Here is a 14,318-nt window from a genome sequence, read left to right on the forward strand (position 1 = left end):
GTAACTCAATATATATCGAAATATTCCCGATAATCTTTCGTCATATTATGGCCTATTTTATTCAGCATAGAGTATATAACATGTTTGTATGTTATTTAGAGTGTTTATTATATCATATTAGATCAATTTTGATAGACAAATAAGCCGTAGAGTTGATATATAAGCTGATATAAGCGTAATAATGGGCGATTCCTGGCTGGCACCTCGGGAGCAGGAACACTGCTGAGTGTTCCCATCTGGTTCCCGGTTGTCACTAAGTCTGCCGATAAGCTCCACCTACTGTTTTATGATGCCAAATAGTCAGTTATTATATTAGAAAGAATAATGCAAGAAAAGGCGATAAAAAACAAGAAAACAACTCCAAAAAATGTATGGGCCGTGAGCAGACTCGGTACCAACATCGCCGTCACCATACCTGATATAAATGACTATAATTTCTTGTAGAAACGTCGTAGAACATTCATTCTGGTACCATTGTGTTGCCAAAGAGTTGAGCTATTTTTCAGTATATATAACTCAATATCCATATTTTTCGATTTTTGGGTGAGCGCGCGCGGAAAATTGCCCTACAGCCCCCCTAAAGCTCCCGCTTCACACACGGAGGGCCCGGGTTCGATTCCCGGCGGGTGGAAACATTTCGACATGTTTCCTTACACCTATTGTCCTGTTCACCTAGCAGCAAATAGGTACCTGGGTGTTAGTCGACTGGTGTGGGTCGCATCCTGGGGGACAAGATTAAGGACCCCAATGGAAATAAGTTAGACAGTCCTCGATGACGCACTGACTTTCTTGGGTTATCCTGGGTGGCTAACCCTCCGGGGTTAAAAATCAGAAAGAAATATTATCTTATCTTAAGTCTTGGCATGATACACTGTGTCTATTAAAGCTAGATAGAATGAATTTCGTTCGGATTTTCTTGAAAGTGTACCCAAATATTAAAGCTCAGTGCGTGTCATCGAGACATCTGTATTTCGATAAGTCCTGTATCCCCAGGGTCTGACAAACAGTCAGCTTCTTGCAGTGCCTTTAACTGCCCCAAATATTCAGATAACTGAAATAAGAAACGTGTCGAAATGTTTCCCTGCCAGTATATTAATGGCGCAAACACTACTCCTGAACCACGGGCACGGGATTTCGCTCTTTCCCTTGTAAAGATTGCTTGGTTTTACAAAACACTATGTTGGGAGAGTATTTTGAAAATAAACTTAGGACTAACATAAGATTTATTAGGCAGTAGCTATATTAGTAATTTTATGTTTACAGTCATTTGGATGAGTGTAAGTGTAAATTAGGGGGGGAATTATAGATATCGAGAGTAAATCTATTTTGTTTTGGATGTGTTCATGATACAAATAAGAGAATAGGTGGCTTTCATATACTAGTTAGCTGATGATGGGGTGTGTTGGGGAGATATGTTTTTAACGGTAGTTTGAAAATGGTGGTTGAGTCTGCAGTTCTAGGGGCTTTCTGGCAGAGAGTTCCAGATTTAGGCCCTTGTATGTACACTGAATTTTGAGGAGATTTAGGCGGACACGGGAATGTCATAGAGATTTTGTCTGATATTGTGTTTATGGGTCCTGTCGCAACTATCAAGAAAGTATTTTACAAAGGAACTCCTGTTCCACTCTTGTTCCTTTTCTTTCATCGACCGCCCATCTTCGGGCATTATTTCTTCTCCGTACTATGTATAATAATTGTACGTATGTACCTATATACCTAAATAAACTTACTTAAAGAAGCAGAATTCGTTACGGCCTGACTAGTTGTCATCAGCCCTTACAAACCCAACAATAAGAGACACTCCTTACCACCATTAACAACTTTACCGAAAAAACAGACCAAAATAGTGAGATCAGCAAGAAAAAAGGATGGAGGCAGAGCTGCCGACTGACTATGATGTCATTGTGTTAGGCACAGGTGGGTAGACATCATAAATATGGGCATAATTTATCTGTGTGTAGTTATTCTAGAAGGAATGAAATGTCCCTGGCATCACAATTGTTTTAATATTGGTTTATTCTAGGTTACATACATACACACACATACATTTACATACATGCATACATATACATATGCATACATACACATTATATATATATATATATATATATATATATATATATATATATATATATATATATATATATATATATATATATATATATAGTATGTACTCACCTAATTGTGGTTGCAGGGGTCGAGACTCAGCTCCTGGCCCTGCCTCTTCACTGATTGCTGTGTGTGTGTATGTGTATGTATGTATGTATACAGCTCAGATGAAAATTCACATACACATGAACTATTAAATCTCTGCAACAAATTCACCATAAGCCAGCAAATAGTAGAGCCCACAAGACTAGAAAATACGCTGGACCTCATCTTCACTAACAATGACGATCTGATACGTAATATAACTGTATAAAAAACAATTCACTCAGATCACAATATAATAGAGGTACAGACATGTATGCACAGGGCTCCAGACCAACAAAATGTGAGCAGTCATGAAGGTCTCTTCACGAAATTCAATTTCAATAACAAAAACATACAATGGGATCAAGTAAACCATGCCCTAAATGAAACAAGCTGGGAAGATATCCTAAACAACACAGATCCAAACATCTGCCTTGAAAAAAGGAATTCTGTGGTTCTTGAGATCTGCTCAAGACACATTCCATCAAGAAAAAGAAAGAGAAGGTGTAAACTACAAAGAGAGAGACGTTCCCTATACAGACGAAGGCGAAGAGTCACAGAGCTGCTGAGTGGGGTCAGTATATCTGAAATATGAAGGGAGGCACTAGTCAATGAAATTGAAAATATCAAACTTAAGCTGAAGGAATCTTAGAGGAGACAAGAATCACAGGATGAACTAAAAGCCATAAAGGAAATTGAAAAAAAAACAAAATACTTCTTCTCTTATGCCAAATCTAAGGGAAAAACAACATTCAGTATTGGGCCCCTGCTTAGGCGGGATGGGACATACACAAATGATAGCCAAGAAATGAGTGAGATACAAAAGTCCCAATATGACTCAGTGTTTAGCGATCCACTGCACACTCTAAGGGTCGACAGTCCAAATGAATTCTTTATGAATGAAACCCAAAATTTGGTCATCCCAAAAATCTTGAATATTATTCTAACTCCACAAGACTTTGAAGAGGCAATTAATGACATGCCCATGCACTCTGCCCCAGGCCCAGACTCGTGGAACTCCGTGTTCATCAAGAATTGCAAGAAGCTTCTATTGCGTGCTTTCAGCATTTTATGGAGAGGGAGCATGGACACAGGGGTCATCCCACACACACTAAAAACAACAGACATAGCCCCACTCCACAAAAGGTGGCAGCAAAGCAATTGCAAAGAACTGCAGACTGATAGCACTAACATCCCATATCATAAAAATCTTTGAGAGGGTCCTAAGCAAGATAGCCAACCACCTAGATACCCATCAATTACACAACCCACAGCAACACGGGTTTAGAACAGGTCGGTCCTGCCTGTCCCAGCTGCTGGACCACTATGACACGGTCCTGGATGCTGTAGAGGATAAACAAAATGCAGATGTAGTATACACAGACTTTGCAAAAGCTTTCGACAAGTGTGACCATGGTGTAATAGCACACAAAATGCGGGATAAAGGAATAACGGGAAAAGTTGGTAGGTGCATCTACAACTTCCTGACAAATAGAACCCAAAGAGTAATAGTCAACAGAGTAAAGTCCCAGGCAGCCATGGTAAAATGCTCTATTCCACAAGCCACATTACTTGCTCCCATTCTATTCTTCATCCTCTTTTCTGACATAGAGATGTAAACCATAGCTCCGCATCTTCCTTTGTGGATGATACCCGGATCACCACGGCAGTGACCTCCATCAAAGACACTGCGAGACTCCAAGCGGACATCAACCAAATCTTCGAATGAGCCACTCAAAACAATATGAAGTTCAACAATGAGAAATTTCAACTACTCAGATATGGAAAACTTGAAGAAATTAAAAAGGTGTCAGGGTATACCACAAATTCTAACCATACAATAGGGCGGAAAAGTAATGTGAAGGACCTGGGAGTGATAATGTCAGAGGATCTAACCTTCAAAGACCACAACAATGTATCTACCTCATCCACTAGGAAAATTATAGGATGGATAATGAGAACCTTCAGAACTAGCGACGCCAAGCCTATGATGATTCTCTTCAAATCGCTTGTGCTCTCTAGGCTGGAATGCTGCTGTACACTAACGGCCCCCTTCAACGCTGGTGATATTGCAGACCTGGAGAGTGTACAGAGAACTTTCACGGCACACATAAGTGCGATAAGGCACCTAAACTACTGGGAATGGTTGAAGGTCCTTGATCTGTATTCCCTCGAACGCAGGCGAGAGAGATGCATGATAATATACACTTGGAAGGTCCTGGAGGGATTTGTACCAAACCTGCACACGAGAATAACTCCATATGAAAGCAAAAGACTCGGCAGGAGATGCAACATTTCCCCGATGGAAAGCAGGGGCGCCACAAGTACACTGAGAGACAACTCAGTAAGTGTCTGGGCACCCAAAACTGTTCAATTGCCTCCCAGCATACATAAGAGGGATTACCAATGGACCCCTGGCTCTCTTCAAGAAGGCACTGGACAGGCACGTAAAGTCAGTACCTGACCAACCGGGCTTTGGTTCGTACGTCAGCTTGTATGCGGCCAACAATAACAGCCTGGTTGATCAGACTCTGATGCATGATGAGGCCTGGTCTCAGACTGGGCCACGGGGGCATTGACCCCCGAAACCACTTGCGTCTGCAGACGCAAGTGCCTCGAGTCAGCACTGATCGCTGTTTCGAATACAATTAAACAAAACAACGGCAGCTTCACCATCTCCCAAGTCTTAGCAAGAATCCTCCTGAAAACAGTAAACCCTGCCATCACATAGTCTCGCCTGTTATACTACACAAAGCACATTACAGAGAGTGAACACTGAAACAAGCTGCCTCTTTCCAGTCTATATTTGTCCAACCTATTTTTGTTACCCACATAATAGCTTTTATATCCTTTTACTCATGTACGAATTAATTGCTCTACCATATTCTATTACTTTTGTCACTACTACTACTACCACTAGTGAACATCGAAATGGTACCTCACTAGTATTGCACCTCACTCTGAGCCTTTATATACCCTCTGTGTCCATGTATTGTTTGTAATGGCTTGATAAAGCTCCTGGAGAGCGAAACGTTGCCACAATAAAATGTCACATTAGTTGCACTTGTGTCCTTTTACTTTACATATTGTCGGTAATTCTACCAACTTCATTACACGACTAAAACATTGCCTAGTTCATCACTAGTAGGGGAAGTTATAAAATACTCTTATGTACTGTTTGCTAGAAACATTTAATATCATAGCACTGTTGAAAATATATCCTGTTCTTAAGTTAATTCTAAGCCTGCCCATAATGCTATGCATACAAGTGGCTTTGGCATGCTGCTCTTACCTGTATTTTTTGTACCTCTGTATGTATGTTCAAATTATTAAATAAATAAATAAATAAATAAATTGTGTATTTTTCAGGACTTGTGGAGTGTATAGTGGCAGCAGCCTCAGCACGGGTTGGCAAAAAAGTCCTGCACATTGATAAGTAAGTAGACAATTTTGAGTTGTGTGAGTGTTGATGGTGTGGCCAGTGTCATAAGCATACCGTTTACTTGTTTGTTATTACTTGTTGAAAACTCAAGGACCACAATGGAAATAAGTCAATTGATTTGACTTTTTGGGTTAGCTTAGGTAATTTACACTATGTATGATAATTGTACTTATGTGTACCTGTACCTAAATAAACTTAATAACTAACAGTGATAAAAATCTCTTGAAATATTTTTAAATTATAGATAGAAAATGGCTTTATTTGATTATCAGATTATGCAGAGTGACAATGATTTAAGTACATTTATTTACTGAATGACACCGAACTGATGATAAATAACTTAAAACAAAGAAAATGGCAAGACAAACCTTTATTACACCCTGTTTGACTTAGAGCCAATATATTAGGTTAATTATCCATCTATGTTTTCAGAGTTGAATTGCACTAGAGGTAGTCTGATGCATGAAATGTTCATATTAACAAAATAGCTTACACATTCATTGCTTGTGTGAAATTATGCAAGTGTGCTTTTGTTTTAACACTGCCATTTCCCAACAAGGTGTAGTGATCCAAAGAAGGAAACACATTCACCAGTAATCTAGTTCATGATGAATGGTTTGAAAAACTGACAAGTTGAAGATCGAGACACTTATGCAGCATATGGGAATCTTTATTCAGGAAACGTTTCGCCACACAGTGGCTTCATCAGTCCAATACAAAGAGGAAGGCGTAAGGAGAGGAGGAGTATGAGGTAATCAGTCCCTCAGCCTGGACTGCATAAGTGTCTCAATCTTCAATCTAGTTCATACATCTGCTATAGATGCTTCCCTGGTGTCTACTCTATTTCATGCTCCTCTTGTCCTCGTCAGTACTTTGGAGAACCTGGCCATTCTCTTTCTTACAGACACAAGGAGCACAAAAGTAGTGTTCGCCTTGCCAACACCAGTAGTGCTCTTTTCTGTCATGTTTGAGATTACAGGCATCCTATTGACTGGTCATCTACTAAAACTGTCTTCTCTACTTCTAACTTTCGCAGTCGCCGTCTTGTTGAATCATCCCTGTATACAACTTTCCTTGTACGAATCTTAGTCCTGGATTTATCTCTGTAGATGCCTTCCTTTCCCATTACATTGTCAAATGCTCCAAACTTCATAACACACGTGATTTAACCTGATACTTTTTCTCCTCTCTCTACCTCTTCTTCTTTCCTATGTTCCCTTTTTCTTGTTTTGGGTTTCTTTCTTCTGCCTTGGGTGTTCTGTACTTCACTCCCCCTCCCCCCATGTTTTGGTTTTACCCCTTGTGGGCCCTTAGCTCTCCTGCAGCACTCCTCTTTCTTGGCCTTTGACTGACTACTACAATTACTGCTGATGCTACTGCTGATACAACAACAACATTGGGTGTGTTTCCTTACACCTGTTGTTCCATCAGTAAAAGGGTACCTGGGTGTTAGTCGACTCATGTGGGTCACATCCTGGGACAGAATTGACCTAATTTTCCCCAAATGCTCATCTTCCAAGTCTTTCCCTATGAAAGCAAAAGACTCAGCAGACGATGCAACATCCCCCCAATGAAAAGCTAGGGTGCCATTAGTACAATAAGAGACAACACAATAAGTGTCAGGGGCCCAAGACTGTTCAACTGCTTTCCAGCATACATATAAACCCCTGGATGTCTTCAAGAAGGCACTGGACAGGCACCTAAAGTCAGTACCTGTCCAGCCAGGCTGTGGTTTGTACGTTGGGTTGGATGCAGCCAGTAGTAACAGCTTGGTTGATCAGGCCCTGATCCACTATGAGGCCTGGTCACAGATTGGGCCGCAGCAGCATTGACTCCCAAAACCTCTCCAGATATACTCCAGGTATAACAAGGGGCTTTCTATATAGTAGTATGTCATTGATGTCAGCTAGGCCTGTATACCTTGTACATTATTTGTAGAAATAAAGATCTTATTATTATTCTACCTTTGGTCCCTACCTTCACTTTTGCCTCCCTTTACCATTCACTCCCCCTTCTATTCTTGTCCCACTAACCACCAACTTTGTACTACCACTACTTCCTCTATTACCAGCCTTATCCCTGCCTGTTAGTGCGACTTTGCAAGCTCCTTTCTTCTATGTGGGTTATCTGTGTATCTCTGAGTTGTCATTTGAAAAGCATAAAGACATCATGCTTCAAAGGATTTTCCAAACCATGGCATTCAAACTGACCCTTTAGAGGGCAGGCATTGTACATCCCATTAATTTATGAGCTTTCCTAAATACCTTTATAGATTACTTTGCATTTTTAATGTTTCAGAAATGACTACTATGGTGGCCAATGGGCATCATTCACTCTGAAAGGACTTGAGCAGTGGGTTGAAGAGAACTCATCAGCAGCACAGCAAGAAACTGCTAAAGGTATAAAACATTTACAGTTATAAATTTTTGAAGATAAATCTTTTCATATGATAATCTTGGATCCAGTTACTGTAGTACAGTGGACCCTCGACCAACGATGGCATCGATTAACGATAAATCCGACCAGCGATACATTTTAACGCAAAAATTTTGCCTCGACTAGCGCTAAAAAACTCGACCAACACTATTCGTTCCGTCTGAGACGCGTCCACTTCTGACCAGTGTTTACAAGCCAGCCAGCCACCACGGTCGCTTCCAAGCATACAATCGGAGCATTTCATATTATCACAGCCTTTTTAGTGATTGCACCTGCAAAATAAGTCACCATGGGCCCCAAGAAAGCTTCTAGTGCCAACCCTACAGCAAAAAGGGTGAGATTTACTATGGATATGAAGAAAGAGATCATTGCTAAGTATGAAAGTGGAGTGCGTGTCTCCGAGCTGGCCAGGTTGTACACAAAACCCCTATCAACCATCGCTACTATTGTGGCCAAGAAAACGGCAATCAAGGAAGCTGTTCTTGCCAAAGGTGCAACTATGTTTTCGAAACTGAGATCGCAAGTGATAGAAGATGTTGAGAGACTGTTATTGGTGTGGATAAATGAAAAACAGATAGCATCTCTCAAGCGATCATATGTGAAAAGGCTAGGAAGTTGCATGAGGATTTAATTAAAAAAATGCCAGCAACTAGTGGTGATGTGAGTGAATTTAAGGCTAGCAAAGGTTGGTTTGAGAGATTTAAGAATCGTAGTGGCATACATAGTGTGATAAGGCATGGTGAGGCTGCCAGTTTGGACCAAAAAGCAGCTGAAAAATATGTGCAGGAATTCAAGGAGTACATAGACAGTGAAGAATTGAAACCTGAACAAGTGTTTAATTGTGACACTGACAATGTTGTGAAACACTTTAGGAATGTCATAAAGGAACGGGAGGTACAGGCTTCTATGGACAGATATGTTGTGCGACAGAGGTCCAGTGACTCTCAAGCTGGTCCTAGTGGCATTAAAAGAAGAAGGGAAGTAACCTCGAAAAAGGACTTGCCACCTCAAGTCCTAATGGAAGGGGATTCCCCTTCTAAACACCAACACCATCAACACTCCCCTCCTCCCATCCCATCAATCATCACCAGATCTTCAATAAAGGTAAGTGTCATGTAACTGTGCATGTCTTCTTCAGTTTGTGTGTATTAAAATTAATATTTCATGTGGTAAAAAAATTTTTTGTCAATACTTTTGGGTGTCTTGCACAGATTAATTTGATTAATATTATTTCTTATGGGGAAAATTAACTCGACTAATGATAATTTCGATTAACGATGAGCTCTCAGGAACGGATTAATATCGCTGGTCAAGGGTCTGGAGTTTATCTGGAGAGAGTTCCGGGGGTCAACGCCCCCCGCGGCCCGGTCTGTGACCAGGCCTCCCTAGGTCAGTGTCCCAGGATGCGACCCACACCAGTCGACTAACACCCAGGTACCCATTTTACTGATGGGGAACATAGACAACAGGTGGAAAGAAACACGTCCAGTGTTTCTACTCTGGCTGGGAATCAAACCCAGGCCCTCACCGTGTGAAGCGAGAGCGTTAACCACCAGGCCACCAGAGCACTGTACTTTTTTTTTTTTTTTTTCCTTGTTTAGGGTATTAGACCAATACCCTGTATCATGAAACAGTACAATGCTACTATGTTGCTGTACTATACTGTCATTAATATTATTGTACTGCATTGCATTACATTGCATTACTGCTATACTACAACATAATACTACAGTACAGTTCAGTGGACCCCGGTTTTCGTCCTTAATCCATTTCAGAAGGACGGTCAGAATCCGAAATGGATGAAAACCGAAGTAATATTTCCAATAAGAAATAATGTAAATCCAAATAATCCATTCCAGACTAATAAAAAATATTAACAAAAAATACATTTATAGAGCATAACCATAGTTTTACATACAGAAAACAATGAGGAATATAAATGACTAATTTTAATGGGTAAATGAACATTTAAATCACTTTTACCTTTATTGAAGAGACTTATTGGCGTATGGAAGATGTGATGAATGGTTTTGAAAACCAACAAGTTGAAGAATTAATATACTTATGCAACAAATGGGAATCTTTATTGAAGAAACATTTCACCACATCAGTCTTATACAAAGCAGGAAGGAATAAGGAGAGGAGGAGTTTGAGGTAATCAGTCCCTCAGCCTGGAGTCGATGTGTTCAGTCCATCAGTATTGTAGAAAGTAAAGCACAGGGCCGTAGCAGTGGCTTATATACTGTAGTCAGGTGAGACGAAGAAGGAGGGGGAGGGGTCATAGTGGAAGAAGGAAGATGGAAGACGGTGAGAAGGGGAGAAGGAGGAGAGGTAATTGTTTGGAAGGGGAATTCCCCTCCATAAGGACTTCAGGTATCAAAACCCTATCCGAGGTTACTTCCCTTCTTTGTCTTTTACTGGCAGTAGGACCAGCTTGAGAGTCGCTGGACCCTGCAGACACGGCTTGCAACAACTTTGTTAGGGTGATATTTCTCCACCAACTCTTCCACATCCTAGCTACTCGATATTTAATGCGGCCCAGAGTCATATTATTACCATCAACAGACCATGTTCACTGAGTTTAATTGTTTCTAACAACTACCTTTAGATGCCATCATAAACAAAGGGAGAAGTAATGAATAATTCAGGCCGAGAATTGTAAATAAAAGCATTATGTGTTAACCTTTCAGGGTTTCGGCCGTACTAGTACGGCTTACGCGCCAGTGTCCATGACGTACTAGTACGCATAAATTCTAGCGCCTTCAAATTTAGTGAGAGAAAGCTGGTAGGCCTACATATGAAAGAATGGGTCTATGTGGTCAGTGTGCGCAGTATAAAAAATCCTGCAGCACACAGTGCATAATGAGAAAAAAAAAACTTTGACCGTGTTTTTGGATTAAAACAGCGACTTTGGACTATATTTTTGTGTGGTATTTATTGTTATATTCTAGTTTTCCTGGTCTCATTGTATAAAATGGAAGACATATTACAGAAATTGAGATGATTTTGACTGGTTTTACAATGAAAAGTACCTTGAAATTGAGCTCAAAGTAGCAGAAATGTTCGATTTTTACCAAAGTTCAAAATAAACAAATCACGCTAAGCGTCCAATACACGTCAACTGGTGAGTCTAATATTCTTTCACAAGTGCGCCGATGTTATTTATACCAATTCTACACCAATGCAGTAGTCTGCATAACAGTAAATCTTATTTTTTTTTTTTTTGTGAGAATAAAAATTCAAAGTGGAAAGCATAAGAAATATAAGAGGGGCCTGGGGATGTGACTGATGAACAGAAGAAATGTTATTTTAGTGCCAGGAATGTCTTTCTTGTTTATTCTGGACCCTATTTGGAAATTGGCATCTTTTGAAATTTGTGTGAAATTGGCAAAATTGCTAAATTCTGACCACTGTATTGGATAGTTGAAATCGGTAAATTCGTGGTTTCTTGTACTCATTCGATAGAAAAAATGGAGTTCTAGCGAAATAGTTATGATTTTTGTCGACTAGTACATTGGAATTGGCCGAAAATAGGGCTCAAAGTGGGCAAAATCGCCGATGCATAAACATCATCGAGACAGCTAACTTCGCGAGAGCATAATTCCGTAAGTTTTCCATCAAATTTCATACTTTTGGTGTCATTAGGATCGGGAAAATATTCTCTATCTATTCATAAGATTTTTTTTTTTTTTTTTTTTTTTTTTTTTTTTTTTTTTTTTTTTTTTTTTTTTAAATTTGGGGGACCCTGAGAACGAGTCTCTGAGAGGGCCTGTGGACCCTGAAAAGGTTAAGGGCAGTGACTCGGCCAACGCAGATTCATACACGTTTTCTCTGATGCTGAACCAGAGAAAACATAATGTTTTCCCTCTGCCTGGCTAGCACACCTCCATACCTGGAGTTTACCTGGAGAGAGTTCCGGGGGTCAACGCCCCTGCGGCCCGGTCTGTGACCAGGCCTCCTGGTGGATCAGAGCATGATCAACCAGGCTGTTACTGCTGGCTGCACGCAAACCAACGTACGAGCCACAGCCCGGCATATAAACATTGCATGTTTATATGCTGTGTAATGTTAACATAACATAAGAAAGATGGAACACTGCAACAGGCCTACTGGCCTGTGCGAGGCAGCTCCATTTCTCCCACCAGCTTAAGCCAGTGCCTTGACCTAGTGAGGTCAGACACGTCACTTAAGGAAGGAGCACTGCATCCGACCTAGTAGCACAAGCTAGTCAAGTCCCACTCACACCCACCCACACCCACTCATGTATTTATCCATCCTATTTTTAAAACTACACAGGGTCTTAGTGCCTATGACGGTACTCGGGAGTTTGATCCACTCATCCACAACTCTATTACCAAACCAGTGCTTTCCTATATCCTCCCTGAATCTGAATTTTTCCAATTTAAAGCCATTGCTGCGAGTCCTGTGTATGTTAGATATTTTTAGTACACTATTTACATCCCCTTTATTAACCCTTTGAGGGTCGACAGGCCCTCTCCGAAACTCGTTCTCAGGGTAGGCCAAATTTCAAAAAAAAAAAAAATTATTTTTTCTTATGAAAAAATAGTTTTTTTTTCTAAACATTATAGGCTAAACCAAAAAATTTTACCGTCAATACTTACCAAGATATGGAGGCGTGAAGTTTGCCAAAATTGAACAACATCTGGTAACATCGCCGACTGCCGTCACCCGGTATTTTTCTATTTACTTTTTTATGTACTATTTTCAATTATTTTTAAATTTTTCTTTTTCTGAGTAACTTTTATGGCCTCTGAGGCCAACATGATCAGTATTTTGTAAGTTATTTCTTTTTCAATACTACACAATAAGGGCATAAACACTGTTGTCATTATTTTGTTTATAGAAAATATTTACACAAACAAACGATATGAAATGTTGCTTATTACTATTTTTCTATATTTTATATACACATATACAGTCACAGGGAATGTTTCTAAAAGTTCTGCAGCCTGTGGAACTCTTTGAAACATGGTGTCATGCACAGTGGAGTTTTGCACTCCTCACACATAAAACGAGTGTCTCTGCGTTGTTGTGTGCGTTTTTTTTGTATGTGCACAGATGTAACACCTCTTCTGAGCCTTTTTCTTGAAAGCAGTAGCAGGCACTTTTACCAGGAAGTGATCACCATGCTTCAGAAGAGCAGGTAGTTGATAATTTGGTGGGCGGTCAGTTGCAGGTGCTGTTCCTTGGTACTTGAATACTATTTGTCTGATGACAGACAAACAGAATTTGCCGTACTGTGGTTTGTTTCTGGTCCTCATCTTATACATATTATAAGCATTGAGCATGGAAATGTCCAGAAGATGGAAAAACAGTTTGATGTACCACTTATAACTCTTGCGAACACAATCAGCAAACCCAATTTGCATGTCACATTTGTCCACTGAACACATGTTGAAGGTGTAATCAATCACAGCTGCAGGTTTTAGAATGGGTTCATTGCTCTCTCTATGCTGCCTGCCACTGTCTGCCATTTCATTAGGGTGAACTGATGACAACAGTGTGACATCTCGTTTGTCATGCCACCGAAATGCCATGATGTCATTGGCAGCAAACGCCTACACCTCACCTCTACGAGTGCCAGCATCAAACCTGGGCATATGTTTCCGATTTGCATGCACTGTGCCACACACATCTGTCATGTTCACTCGCAAAAAATCACTGAGTGAGGGGCTTGTGTACCAGTTATCTGTATATAATGTATGCCCCTTACCAAGGTATGGTTCTATCATTGTTCTAACCACATCACCTGAGATGCCCAATAACTTCCTGGTATTTTGCAATGTATAACTTCCAGTGTACACAATAATATCCAATAGCAGACCACTGTAACAATCACAAAGCACAAACAACTTTATACCAAAGCATTTCCTCTTGCTTGGTATGTACTGCTTGAAAAAGAGTCTTCCTTTGAACAGAATCAAAGACTCGTCAATTACAAGCTTCCTGAAGGGATAAAAATGCGTACTGAATTTCTCTTTCAGATACACAAACACATTCCTAATCTTATATAACCTGTCAGTTCTGTCAGGCCTGGTTTTGTCTGAGAAGTGAAGCATACGTAACATTAGCACAAATCGATTCACTGGCATTATATCACTGAAACCTGGGGTTGCAATCAGGTGGTCTGTTGACCAGTATGATTTCACTTTGTGCTTATACACATGTGGCATAAGCATTATTGTGGCAAAGAAAAGATACATCTCAGCCGCAGTTGCCTCCTTCC

General features: G+C 40.3%; 1 protein-coding gene across 1 annotated transcript in view; it reads left to right on the forward strand.

Annotated features, from left to right (window-relative positions):
- The first annotated feature begins 1,772 nt into the window (after positions 1-1,772).
- Positions 1,773-14,318, forward strand: part of Rep (Rab escort protein) — a 93,687-nt gene continuing 81,141 nt past the window's right edge. The window contains exons 1-3 of the mRNA XM_053791117.2: positions 1,773-1,917; positions 5,563-5,629; positions 7,934-8,034. Of these exons, the coding sequence (XP_053647092.1) occupies positions 1,869-1,917; positions 5,563-5,629; positions 7,934-8,034 (217 nt within the window). The 5' untranslated portion in view covers positions 1,773-1,868. The remainder of the gene's footprint in view (positions 1,918-5,562; positions 5,630-7,933; positions 8,035-14,318) is intronic.

This window comes from Cherax quadricarinatus, chromosome 59 (assembly GCF_038502225.1).
Source record: "Cherax quadricarinatus isolate ZL_2023a chromosome 59, ASM3850222v1, whole genome shotgun sequence".
Taxonomy (NCBI): Eukaryota; Metazoa; Arthropoda; class Malacostraca; order Decapoda; family Parastacidae; genus Cherax; species Cherax quadricarinatus.